Source organism: Hemiscyllium ocellatum, chromosome 7 (genome assembly GCF_020745735.1).
Source record: "Hemiscyllium ocellatum isolate sHemOce1 chromosome 7, sHemOce1.pat.X.cur, whole genome shotgun sequence".
Lineage (NCBI taxonomy): Eukaryota > Metazoa > Chordata > Chondrichthyes > Orectolobiformes > Hemiscylliidae > Hemiscyllium > Hemiscyllium ocellatum.
This window is the reverse complement of record NC_083407.1, coordinates 113,065,794-113,079,718: the sequence shown is the minus strand read 5'-3', so window position 1 is coordinate 113,079,718 and position 13,925 is coordinate 113,065,794. Positions and strand designations below refer to the sequence as shown.

Here is a 13,925-nt window from a genome sequence, read left to right as displayed (position 1 = left end):
TTAACAGTTCATGTCTTTGCAGAAGAATTGGAGTTCTGTTTTGTCACCTGCCAAACTCTATGCTTGCTTCTCTTCCTTTTGCACATCTGAAAAATTTACTCATCCTGTCTCACTTGCTCTAGTAATCTGAGCTTTTCTTGCTTCATTCTATTTAGTCTTTTGTCACTCGAGTTTTAGAGTCAGGGATGTACAGCAAGGAAAAGACCCTTTGCTCCCACTCGTCCATGCCAACCAGATACCCCAACCTAATGTTGCCAACATTTGACCCATATCACTCTAAACCCTCCTGTTCATTTACCTGTCCAGATGCCTTTTAAATACTGTAATTGTACCAGCCTCGTCCACTTCCTCTGGCAGTTCATTCTGGACACACACCACCCTCTGCATGAAAATATTGCCCCTTAGGTTTATTTATTTATATATATATATCTTTTCCCTCTCACCCTAAACCTATGCCTTCTGGTTCTGGAACCCCCCAAGAAAAAGACCTTGTCAATTTATCTTACCCATACCCCTCGTGATTTATAAACCTATATTAGGTCACCCCTCAGCCTCTGATGCTACAGACAAAACAGCCACAGCCTGTTCAGCCTCTCCCTATAACTCAAATCCTCCAACCCTGGCAACATCCTTGTAAACCTTTTCTGAATCCTTTCAAGTTTCATAACATCCTTCCAATAGGAAGGAGACCAGAATTGCATGCAATGTTCCAGAAGTGGCTGAATCAACATCCTGTACAGCTACAACATGACCTCCCAACTTCTGTACTCAATACTCTGACTAATAAAGGAAAGCATACCAAAATGCTGCCTTCACTATCCTATCTACCTGCAACTTTACTTTCAAGGAGCAATGAACCTGCACTACAAGGTCTCTTTGTTCAGCAACACTGCCCAGGACCTTGCCATTAAGTGTGTATATCCTGCTGTGATTTGCTTTTCCAAAATGCAGCACCTCTCATTTATCTAAATTAAACTCCTTCTGCCACTTCTCAGACAATTGGCCGATCTGTTGTAATCTGAGATAACCTTCTTCACTGTCCACTAAACATCCAATTTTGGTGTCCACTGCAAACTTACTAACTATACCTTCTACATTCACATGTAAATCATTTATGCAAATGACGAAAAATAGTTGACCCAGCACCGTTCCTTGTGGCACTCCACTGGTCACAGGCCTCCAGCCTGAAAAGCAACCTACCACCATCCCTTATCTTCTCCCTGTATTTTAAGATTTAACCTTGCTAACCAGTCTCCCATGGGAATTCTTGTCGAACACCTTATTGAAGTCCATATAGATCACATCTACTACTCTGCCCTCATCAATCCTTTGTTACTTCAAAAAACTCAAATCAAGTTTGTTAGATGTGATTTCCCATGAACAAAGCCATGTTGACTATCCTTAATCAGTCCTTGCCTTTCCAAATACATGTAAATTCTTTCCCTCAGGATTCCCTCAACAACTTGCCCACTACCACTGTCAGGCTCTCCAGTCTCTAATTCTCTGGCTTGTCCTTAACACATTTCTTCTTAAATAGTGGCACCACTTTAGCCAACTTCCAATCTTCTGGCACCTCATCTATGACTATTGATGACACAAATATCTCATCAAGGGGCCCAGCAATCGCTTCCCACAGAGTTCTAGGGTACATCTGATCAGACCGTGGGGATTTATCCACTTTTATGCATTTCAAGACATCAAGCACCGCTGCCTCTAATCTGGACATTTTTCAAGATTAGTGTGGTGCTGGAAAAGCACAACAGGTCAGGCAGCATCAGAGGAGCAGGAAAATCGACGTTCCAGGCAAAAGTCTTTCACCAGCAACATTTTTCAAGATGTCACCATCTCCTTTCCCATATTCTATATCTTCCATGTCCTCTTTCACAATAAGTTCTGATACAAAATACTCGTTTAATATCTCTCCCATTTCCAGCTCCATGCAAGGCTACCTTGCTGATTCTTTTGAAGGGCCCAATTCTCTCACTGGTTACCCATTTGTCCTTAATGTATTTATAAAAACCCTTTGAATTATCATAAAACCTATTTGCCAAAGCTATCTCATGTCCCCTTTTTGCTCTTCTGCTTTCCCTGTTAAGTTTACTCCTATTTCCTCTTATATTCTCCGAAGGATTCTCTCGGTGTCTCTTGTCTATACATTACATATGTTTCCTGCTTTTCCTTAACCAAAAGCTCAGTTCTTGCTTTGTTCTGCCTTTGTCTCGTGATATACACTGATTATACCTAAACTAATGTTTCTTTGATCATTGTTTGAAAACAAATGTCAAATTTCACCATCTGCCACAGTGGGAATTGAACCCATGTTCCCAGAGTATTCTGGGTCACTACTGCAATGACAATACCACAGCATTGCAACCTTCGTCAAGTTCTTATTTACCGGCACTAGATTGGTTTTTATCCCCCTAAAATCGGCCACCTCATGGAAGAAGATTGGAACTAATATCGGGAACTGTGCTAATAGGACACACAGATTAGATTTTAGAATCCCTATGCGGTAAACAGGCCATTCAACTCATTGAATCCACACCTCCAGCATCTGACACACCCCCACCCCACCCCCACCCCCAAAACAAAATCCCTGCACTTCTAATGGCCAATCTACCTCACTGCCCATCCTTGGACTGGGGGAGGAAGCCCACGCAGACACATGGTGAATGTGCAGATTCCACACACAGTCGCCCAAAGCTGGAATCAAATCGGGGTCCCTGGCACTGAGACTGCAATGGTATTTATTGAGCCACTATGCTGTGCCAGTTTTGAGTTTTTAATTAACGTAGACGATAAGAGAATCATAATTGGATTTTGAAAATGCCTTTGTGTCAGTGAAATTTTAAAATTAATGGCTGATGGGAGTGATACATATTGACTAATGACAGAACACGTGAAATGACAGAACACATGAAACTGAGCAGCTGTTTACTGAAGCGGCAGCCCTTTAGATGAGCAGACCAAGTGTTTTATATCCAAATATGCTTGAGCATGAAGGTAAGGAAGATAAGCAGTTGGAATGCAAAGTGCTTGTGTATGAGTGTACACGTGTGGCAGGCAAATAATACATGAAGAATTGTGACATTCATTCTGGCAGGAAAAGAGGAAAGCAAAATACTTTTCCTATGCTGAGAGACTGGAATGTTGCTATAAAGTCACTTGCAGATGAATCAGAAAGTATATATTATGGTAGCCTTGCAAGAAGATTGGAGAGTAACAAGGTAGCTGTAATTCCATGAATGTCAGATAGGCCGATGTTTCTTAGAATCTGGAAATCAAATCTTTGAGGAATAAAAATGAAGTAGTGGAAATACCTGACAAATTGGCAGCTGAGCAGAGTGAAAATTATGATCATTGTGGAAGGATTTTGGTAAGATGGCTCTGGTTTCCTTGAAGATGACAAACCAGAGATTAAGGGGTCGTGTCTTGGGTTGAGATAGAAATCCATGGATTTCTGTATCCCCAAGACCTTTGGAATGCTGTTTCATTGTGCATATAAGACAGATTGGTATTTGTTCCTTTATGCAGGATATAGAAATAATGTGCTCTAAGGTGAAGTTGACATACAAGCTTAGCCATGATGGATTTCATTGAAGTGCAAATTTATTAATAGTGAATAGACTATAACTTGGAACATTGGTTGGAAAAAAAAAGACGTCAACACTTCTGGTGTTGCACTTTTGGCGTTAGAAATTTATGCAAGAATACAATTGAAGGAGAGAATTAACATTTATACTGAGAGGAGAGTGCTGATTGGCAAGTGGCCTTGAAGGCATAGCCATAGAGAATATATCCATTTAATGCTGGTTGACAGTTAACAACCAAATGTTGTTACATTTTAAATCAAATAGATAGACTCTCTGACCAATCAACGTTAACTTGTCTGGTCTCATACGTTACAAAGCCTGATTGTTAACTGTCGATCAGTATTAATGGTTCATTCACCCGGGCAACACCTATACCAGTCAGTTTTAATAAAGGTGATGGCTGACCTTTGGCCTCAACCCTTAATTCCCAATAGTTGCTATTTTCTTGAACATTACCAGCGGCTGAATAGCCACAGCCTTCGTGGTAGAGAATCTTAAAGGAGCACAATGCTTTAAGTGAATTAGTCATGACAGAATTCATTATAGTTTGCTAGTATGAAGTGAGTTGATTTTTAGTTCTTTGTGTTCATCACTTAACAGGCGACAGAACCAACACTGCTACCACAGATCTTTCAGACATTTTGCCAGAGGAGATAGAAAATGCAGTGAAGGTTGCGGCTGAAATATCCATGGGGACAGAAGTATCTGAGGAAGACATCGAGCACATTATACACCTTTGTGATCAGGTTGGTGAATGCTGATTATTTTGTTCAACCCTCATGTTGAACCCTCGGATGTTGTTGTGTTGAAATTTCTTTTTGAATGACGAGAATTTTCAGCTTTGTCTAATAGCTTCATTTGGGGTCTACTTTGTGATTTGCAAACTGAGAGGTTGGCGAAATTCATTTTACACAAAAGTCTTCCAGTGGGTAGCATCAATCTGTTCATGAATGGTAACCTTTATTCTGCTAAATGCTGTGATTATTTATCTCTCATGATACATCTATTTTTAAAATGTGTTTTCTTCCTTTCAGGGATGTGACCAGAGTCCCTGTCCAGCACTGGCAGCAGTGATGATGATGACTTTGTCACTCTTGCTGATTAAATGCTGAAGGTTTTCAGTCACTACCTCATCTGAGGCTGTCAGTGCTGGATTGCATGATTACTCTGATAGGAGCACCCTTGTAAGGTGCTGTATTTGTACTTCCACACTGCGTATGTTTACAACAGGGCTTTATGCAGATGTCAGGATTAAGTCTGGAGTAAGTCCGTATTGTAGTATCATGACATGCTGAAAACCTTGTTATAATTTTTTTCAATTTTGCTTTACACCTACTGAAGCTGAATCTTCACTGACAATTGTTTGAGCCTTGAGTGACAATTTTAATTAATGTGATTAGAAAGTAAATGTTTTGTAGCTATTTACCTTTTTTGAGGGCATTGAACATAACGTTGCAGTACATCATGCAACCACACAAAATTACTTTTCAGTTTAGTCATTGCTCTCTGTTCCTGCCTTGCACCTGCTTTCCATATCACTTGAGAGACAAGAAACCTGTTTGCTCCCCACACCCATGTTTTGAATGAAACACTGATGGCTTCTAGTAGAAATTTTGAGGGATTCATACCTCTTTAAAGAAATTTCACCTCATCACTGCCTTCGTCCTTTATCCTGAAATTGCAAACAAAATCTTCATGTCTGAATGCATGCATTATCCCTAGACTATTTGTTAGGTGACTTTGTTTCAGAAGCTTTCATGTTTCCTGAGTGTAGGTGTTGGTCAACTTCAAGGCTTCCAGGTAGCTCCCTCTTCATGCGTGGTATCACCGCCTCATGGCTTATGTAGCTTTTCTGAAGTAATTTCCTATTATTATATCTCAAATAAAATATATTGGAACTGCATTTTATTTCCCCCTTTTCAATTGTAAGCAGCCCTGCCTCAGTAATGAGCTGATATATTTTCCTGAACCTGGATTTGTGTATTACCATGAAACTGTTCAGTGTTGACGTTTTTCACTGGCTTCGGAATGGTTCCTTTTTGGATCTCCAGTGTTGGTCACGTAGTATCTTTTAAGATTTGTTTCAAAGTTGTTAAAGATTCCGTTTCCCACTCCAGGTGGGATGAAAGCTATTCCATTTGAAATTTCAAAGTTGGCATTAACAGCTAACATCATTTGCTCTAAAGGTTACAGTAGGAAAGCCATAAACTGAAATTAATTTTAGTGAATGACTCCCAAGTAAAGAACTTTTCATCAAGATTTCACTTTCTGTAGCTTTGTACAAATCAGAATCATTAAAGATTACACAGGAGCTGGTGCTATAAGCAGTAGACTACTTTTTAGTTTAAAACATTAATTCCGCAAAGATGCAGCTTTGGTAACCATGAAAACCCACACGATTCCCTGAACAGATGAGAGTATCCAACCTCCGTCTTTCTAGGTCTGCCTCTGGTGTGCAGGATCTCCACTTAATTTGTTTGGCCCCTTTTTGGTAAAATCTGTATTCCATCCCAGGCCTTCAGTCAGGGCTAACACCCAATATTTAAGAACCCCCTCTCATTGGGGTCACGTCAGTTCTAATAGTGCAGTTTCCTTTCCACCGGGCTCACATCTGGTTGTCTGCTTTGAGCTAAACACTTTTTAGAATTTGGTTCATTTTAGGTCATGCGTACATCATTGTTGCAGGAGCTTCTAGTTCTGTTTTATTACTACCCTGTCACTTAAGCCATTTTTGTGGTGTGTTTGATCACTCAAAATCCCTTGTTCCTCTTTCTGTCTCTGCCTTCTCTTTTCCATTTCCATCTGTGTAATGGTCACCTTCTGTCTATAACTTTCCTTTTTCATGCAGTTCTCTTCTACTGGCCATAGGCTGTTAATGGTCTTCATTTCCTTCCTATTGGTAATGCTTTCAGATCAAGGGTCCCAATATTTCAGGTTTTTGATGTGAATCGGTTCTCACTAGGAACTGGGCTTGAGACAGAGATTCAGTGCAAATCTATGGTACTATATCTCTCATAGTTTCACTTCGGTCAGATTTTAGGAGATTTTGTATTTGTAATGATATGTATTAAATAGAGTTTGTGCAGTTCTGCTGTGTGTGACATTGCATTCATCCCATCCCTTCAAGGTCGTGCAGATCTCGGAGTACCGTGCACAGCTCTATGACTACCTGAAAAACCGAATGATGGCTATTGCACCCAACTTGACTGTGATGGTTGGAGAGCTGGTAGGAGCCAGACTGATAGCACACGCAGGTAGGATGCTTTGTGGTTGCTGCCTCTCCAGTTACACTCCTATCGGTACCTATAATACTGGCAATGCTATTCTGATTTACTTGGGAAAGTACCTGCCGCATTAACAAGTATAAGTTCAGAATAATATTATAACCATCATTATCTACAGTAAGGAGTACCTATGTGGGGAAAAAATGAGCAAATGCAAATTTATCCACTAACTAATATATTTGCTGCTTGTGGGAATATAGATAAAGATGGGAGGAAAGATTAGTTAATATGTAGACCAAGGCATTTTGAAGCAGAGTGTAAGTTTTGGGTGGAAAATGTAGTACTGAAAACAATTTGAAAATTCACAGAATGGAAGCAAGTAGACTAACGATTGCACGTTTCTCTTGCACTGTCTAAAGAATAATAAAACGAAATAATGTAAGGTTTTTAAAATTAGGAGAGAGAAATGGCAAATGTGTAAAACCTGCGACCAGAAAGACAGCTGAACATGTGGTCAAGTAAGAATGCTTCATACATACTTGTTGTATACGTGACAAATTGAATGAATGGAGCCATATATTCAGTGTTAAGCACGTGGTATGGTAATCGGTCATTACTGACACATGGCAATCAAATGACCAGGACTGGGGCTTAAATGTACCAGGTTATATTCTAAACTCCTTTCAGTCAAGGGATGTGGAAATTGTTTTCTTAGCCAGTAGCTATTTTTATCCCTAATTGGCCTTGAGAAGATGGTGTGCTACCACCTTGAATCATTGCAGTCATTTAATATAGATACACAGATCCACAATGCTGTCGGGAGATGCAAGATTTTAACCCAGTGAAGAAACTGTCAGACTTCCAAATTAGGATGGTGAATAGCTGGGAGGGAAACGTGGAGGTGATGGTGTTCCCAAGTATTTGCTGCCCATGTGCTTCCAGACAGAAGTGATCGTGGACAGTATTTGCTTTAATTTTCTCATCAGCTGCATGAGCCTTTGAGCCCTATGTGTGACTACGATGTTTGGAAACGGAAAGCTATACTGCTGTTGGCAGAACATCAGGGTGGCTGCATGCATGTAGACGAAGTGGACACGGTGATAGTCATGCCGGCTGTGTTGTCCTGGATGTGTGAAGCTACTTGTGTTTTTGGAGCTGCATGCATCCAGGCAAGTGGAGTGTATTCTATCACACTCCTGACTTGTGCCTGTAGGTGGTGGATAGGCTCATTCAGGAAGTTAGTTAGTTGCTGCTGAATTCTGAGCGATGGCTTGCTCTTGAAGTGAGTCATCTGGCTAGTCAAGTTTGGTTTCTCATTAATGGTAATGCTTAGGATATTGATCATGGGGCTTTGGTGATGGTATAGAAAAGGAGTAGGTGATGCATTTTGACAGAAGGGTAAAGGAGAGACCATGTGAATTTAGTGGCACTTCTAAACTATGCAGAAGCAGTGTGATCTGGGGGTTCATGTATATAGATCTTCAAAGATGGCAGGATACAATGAGTGGAATTAGTGAAGCATAACAAATTATTGACTTCATGAGTAGCAATATTGAGTACAAAAGTGAGGAATTTAGGTTGAACCTCTCTCAAATTCCGATTAGATCACACTTGGAATATTGCATTTAGTTTTGGTCGTGACTATCTTGGGAGAACGTGGGACGCTTGGAAAAAGTGCAGAGGTATCCAAGTGGCTTCTGGTTTCGGGATTTTAATCCCAAGGATGGGCTGAAGGTTAGACTTCTTAGAATAACGAAGTTTGAGGGGAAATTTATTTGAAGAGCTCAATCATAACCGCTTTAGACAAGGCAGACAAAGATGAGCTGTTATTATTAATTGTAGTGGTTTAAACTCATGACCTTGAGCCCTTATGTGAGGAGGACAGGAGAAACAATACTGCGAGTAGTAACGACGTGGATCTTGCTGATTGTGAATGCGTGGGATGGAACTGAGTGTCAGTGATTTCAAAAAGAAATTGGATGAGTTGTTGAATGAATTAAACTTTCAGGACTGTGGGAATAAAATAAAAGAATTGAGCAGCCTGGATTGCTCTGCAAAGAGCCAGTTTGGTTTCGGTGTATAAGATGATATCTGATTTTCCTCCTCAAAGGCTCTCTGTTGAATCTGGCAAAGCATCCTGCATCCACTGTGCAGATCCTGGGTGCAGAAAAGGCACTATTTAGAGCACTGAAAACAAGAAGAGATACTCCAAAATATGGTTTAATTTACCATGCCTCATTGGTTGGGCAGACCACACCAAAGAACAAAGGCAAGGTAAGGTGCTGTAAATATACTATAGTGAACTTGTTGGAAAAACAAGCATTTCTTGTTTCCGGTCCACTGTCAACATGAAATGTTGTCTGGTCTGATATAACAGAAACTAGATGTAAATGAATTTCCTCTGCACTCCCAATCTGTTCTAGTAAAATGATTTTCATATTTCCTACACAGCTATCCTATAGCATCTTTGAGCTTGCACGTGTGCTTTTTTGATTAGTTCTGTGCTATGGAATAGCCTTTGGAATCCTAAAAAAAAATTAGGAGTGGGAGAATGTCATTTTGGCACTTCGAAGTTCCATGTTTGATTCCCAATTCTGTACCCTGTTTCCCCCTTTCTCCCCATATTCTTGATCCCTTTAGCTTGAATGTAACTCATTCTTGAAAACAAACATTCAAATGTTTGGCCTCAACCGCTTTCTGTGGTAGTGAATTTCACAGGCTATCAACACTTGGGTGAAGAAATTTTTCCTTGCCCCCTCAGTCATAAATGGCCCAACACACATTCTTAGACTGTGACCTCTGGTTCTGTGCTCCCTGGCCATTGGGTGTATTTACCCTGTCTAGACCTGTTTACAATTTTATAAGTTTTTGAGATTCTCTGCATTCTTCTAAACTCTGAATATAGTCCTAACTGATCCAGTCTCTCTTCAGGTGTTAGTCCTGCCACCCCAGGATTCAGTCTCGTAAACTTTCATTGCGCTCGCTCCTTAGTCAGAATATCCACCCTTGGATAAGGAGTCCAGAATACTCTAGAAGTGGTCTCCAAGTCCCCGTACACTGCAGCATGACATCTCTGCTCCTGTACTTGACTCATTTCACTGTCAAGGTGCATTAAGGCACAAGTCCTTCGCACTCTTTAACATTCTTAGTCCCTTTTGCATTATTTTGCACTGAGGCCCCATTTGATTCTTGCCCTTGAACTCGCTGCTTGTTTTTCCTATTTCCTATTCTATCTTTTGTTTACGTCTTTGTTTCCTTCTATCTCATTGTTTTGGTTCCCAACCCCTTGCCATTTTTGTTGTAATTCTTCCACAACCTTCCCTGATAGCAAGTATTGCCTGAAGACATTTGTTGCAGTGCTGCCCAGATTTTACCAGTCCAACCGCACCCAGAACTGATCCCAGTCTGTTCACAGGCTGTGGGTACCACTGGCATTTATTACCTGCCGCTTGAAGACTGTGAATGCAATTTACTTGTCAGCACTGTATATCCTGGGGAGTTAAGGCTTTTCCATCTCATAACTTTACTATTTATATGACAAACAAGGAGCAATATTCAGTTTGTGAATCAGCATGACCCCTTGAGATAAATATTGCTGTTCTCCTTAATGGCTAACTTCTTGAGTGCAGCTTGTAATTGAAGTGTGTAACCTGCGTGTTGCGGGAGGTTCGGTATTTAGCTTGTGAAGCAAGCTACTTTGAGTTGATTGTGTCGTGTGTCTGTTCTTACCCAGGTGATTGGTAAGTATTCTGTTATGCTGTAGATGGTGAACAGGATTTTTCGAGACAGTATAGCTATTCCTTCCTCTTCATGACTGTATGGTGAGTTGATTAGTTTGGGGTTAAATGTCCAGTTGATGAAGGTTTCCCTCTTAACAGTTTTTAAAACAAAATAATTTTGAACGGTATGTTTGGAATGAACACAGCACATGATTCAGATAATTCTACATGCTGTCATGTCAAAATTGAAAATGTTGACTTCACCCACGATTTTATCTTGGTGAAGCAACTGTCTTCAATGCTGCTGAGTTAGAGCAGAGAAAATCAGCCATGGTTCCTGTGCAATTATCTATACTCAGTATCAAGAAAATAATATTGTTACCTGAGAGTTCAATGTCTGAAAGGCTGTAAACACTTTTCTGGTTCAGATGTGAATAGCAGGTATTCCCATCAGAAGATGTTGGGGTACAAACTCTAAGTGCCAACAACTTTGAAGAGCAGAGAGAAGTGAAGAATTGAATGCCAAAGGGAGGAAAAGAAGTGTGCTAGTTGAGGGGGATTGTACTTCAAGATGTCTGTCGATATATCCTGCGTAGACATATTAACATTTGACATTCTATCTTTGACCTAGAGTAGTTTGGATTTGAGAAGTGAGAAAATGTTTCACTGACCATCAGGAGCTTACAAAACAAAAATTCTGAAATTGTATTTGTCTCCCTATAGATCTCCAGAATGTTGGCAGCGAAGTCAGCTTTAGCAATTCGATATGATGCTCTGGGTGAGGATACAAATGCAGAAATGGGTGTGGAAAACAGAGCCAAGCTAGAAATCCGCATAAGACACTTGGAAGAAAAGGGGGTAAGTAACTGCTGGAATGTCCAAGTCAGTGAGACCCTTGTGGAACATGTTTATTCAGAAATACTTGGCCTGAGATACCAGTAACTGTTATCTTGCGGAATATTAGTCTTTGTCATCTGTACTTCCCTAAAGTGTTTGTTTTAACCTTTACTTACACTTTTGATTTGTAGATGAGAAGGATCAGTGGTACAGGAAAGGCCCGTGCACAATTTGATAAATACCAGCACAAGAGGTATGTGTCCTAAAGAACAATTTTAAAATTTGTTAGATTTTGTAGAATCCTATTCTGAAGGGAAGGTACTTCTTAGGAAATGCAGAAATTGAAAAGTTTTAAAAAGCCAGGTGACTTCGTGGAAGTCTTAGTATGGTGCTGGAAAAGTACAGCAGGTCAGGCAGCATCCAAGGAGCAGGAAAATCGACATTTCGGGCAGAAACCCTTCATCAGGAATCCACACCACACTCTCGACTCTAATCTCCAGCATCTGCAGTCCTCACTTTGGCCTTCGTGCAGATCTTGTCTACATTCCCTGTTGCCCAGTTAGAAGCATAGTTATACAACGTGGAAGCAGACCCTCCGTGATGACTGTATTTTCCATACTAAACCAACCCTACTTGCCTGTGTTTGGCCCATACCCCTCAAACCCTTTCTGATTCATGTACCAATCCAGTTGTTTTTTTAAATATTGTAACTGTTACATGTATCTACCACTTCCTCTGGCAATTCATTTGATATGTGAACTACACTGTGTGGAAAAGTTGCCCTTTGGGTCCTTTTTAAAGCTTTACTCTCTCCTTGGTTATGCCCTCTAGTTTTGACCTCCCACTCTAAGAAAAAGACCATTACTATTCACCTTAACTGTGCTCCTAATGATTTTACAAACCTCCCAAGGTCATCCCTCAAACTCCAAGGAAAAAAGCATCTCAGCTTATCCAGTCTCTCCTTATAACTCAGACCCTCCAGTGCAGAAAATATTCTGGTAAATCGTTCCTGCACCCCTTCCAATATAGTAGTATTCTACCTATAGCAGGGTGACCAGAACTGTACACAGTATTCCAAAAGTGGCCTCACCAACCATCTGTGCATCTGCTTCATGATGTCCTAACCCTGTACTCTATGCACTGACAAACGATGGCAAGTGTGCCAAACATTGCCTTCACCAACCTGTCTATCTACAACTCCACTTCCAAGGAACTATGTACCTGAACCCTTAGGTGTGTCTATTCAACAACATTCCTCATAACCCTATCATTAATTGTGTAAAGCAAAGTGCAACACCTCACAAGTTTATATAAATTAAACTGCATCTGCCACTGCTTGGCCCATTGACCCAGTTGATCAAATATTAAGTTACCTTCACTGTACACCGTAACTATCAATTTTGATGTCATCCACAAATATACCAACAGTGGCTCCTAAATTCTCATCCAAATCATGGACCCAGTACCAATCTTTGGAACACCACAGGCCTTCAGTTCAAACAGCAACCCTCCCCGCACCACCCTATCACCTGCCGTCGAGCCAATTTTGTATGCACTTGGTTAGCTCTGCCTGGGCCCCATGTGATTTAGCTTTACTAACCAGTCTACCATGCAGAACCTTATCAGAGGCCTTGCTAAAGTCCATTTGGGCAGCATCTAATGCACTATCGTATCTATCATCGTGATCGCATCCTCAAAGGATTCCTCCTCCAATTTTTCAGTCACAAGATTCGGAAATAATATTTATTTCTGGAGATTAACTTCTTTTCAACGTTGCTAATATGAAAGAGGCATGTTTGAAATCTTCGACAATGGCCTCAACAGTAACATGCACGTTTTGTTTTGGCACCCAGCTCTCCAGACCAGGTGGCCCAAGGCAATATCGATGTCTGCTAAGTCAGTTGATCACAATCAGGGTAGAAGTTGAATTTGAAACTGTTCAATATGTTTGAGTCACTTGTAAAATGTGTGTGGGTACTGAATGAGAACAGAATTTCTGCTTGAAGGTCAACACTACCTGTCTAGGTCTTGCATGGCTTAGAACTCTTATAAGATCCAAAGGGTTGTGAGTACGAAGCATGTACGCCAGAAATAATCAATACCTTCCGGATGAAAATGGTTGAGAGTTGGAAGAAAATGTTTTGTACTATTCTAATTTATTTTTTCTGCTCAGTGTGGTCAAAACCTATGACCCATCTGGAGACTCGACTCTCCCTTCAGCCTCGAAGAAAAGGAAGTTTGAGGAAGTGGATAATGAGGAAGAACAGAAAGAAGTGAAATCCAAAAAAAAGGCCCGGCTTTCAGAGCCTGCTCTGACAGGTTAGTTTTTGTTTGGAACTCTACTTTTGGGTTTTTAACCACTTCAGTATATTTAGTCTTTTTGGATCCTGAACTGGTTCAAATAATCGTTTCAGTTTGTATGACACTTCACGTGAGGATGGGGATTAGGATTGCTGTCTGCAATGAGAATGTCTCAGTCTTAGTTCTTAATTTCAACATAAACTGTTATTTGTAGCTGTGCACATCTCTTTCCTGCTTTCTGCAAGGCTCTT

At 40.6% G+C, this 13,925-nt stretch overlaps 1 protein-coding gene and 1 non-coding gene across 2 annotated transcripts in view; both read left to right on the top strand.

The window, feature by feature from the left end:
• Positions 1-13,925, top strand: part of nop58 (NOP58 ribonucleoprotein homolog (yeast)) — a 34,108-nt gene that overhangs the window by 14,460 nt on the left and 5,723 nt on the right. The window contains exons 8-13 of the mRNA XM_060828105.1: positions 4,194-4,339; positions 6,721-6,847; positions 8,928-9,091; positions 11,260-11,394; positions 11,565-11,626; positions 13,547-13,692. Of these exons, the coding sequence (XP_060684088.1) occupies positions 4,194-4,339; positions 6,721-6,847; positions 8,928-9,091; positions 11,260-11,394; positions 11,565-11,626; positions 13,547-13,692 (780 nt within the window). The remainder of the gene's footprint in view (positions 1-4,193; positions 4,340-6,720; positions 6,848-8,927; positions 9,092-11,259; positions 11,395-11,564; positions 11,627-13,546; positions 13,693-13,925) is intronic.
• On the top strand, positions 4,656-4,739 carry LOC132817754 (small nucleolar RNA SNORD11B). Its single transcript, XR_009644920.1, has one exon. It is a non-coding gene; the product is annotated as a small nucleolar RNA SNORD11B (small nucleolar RNA).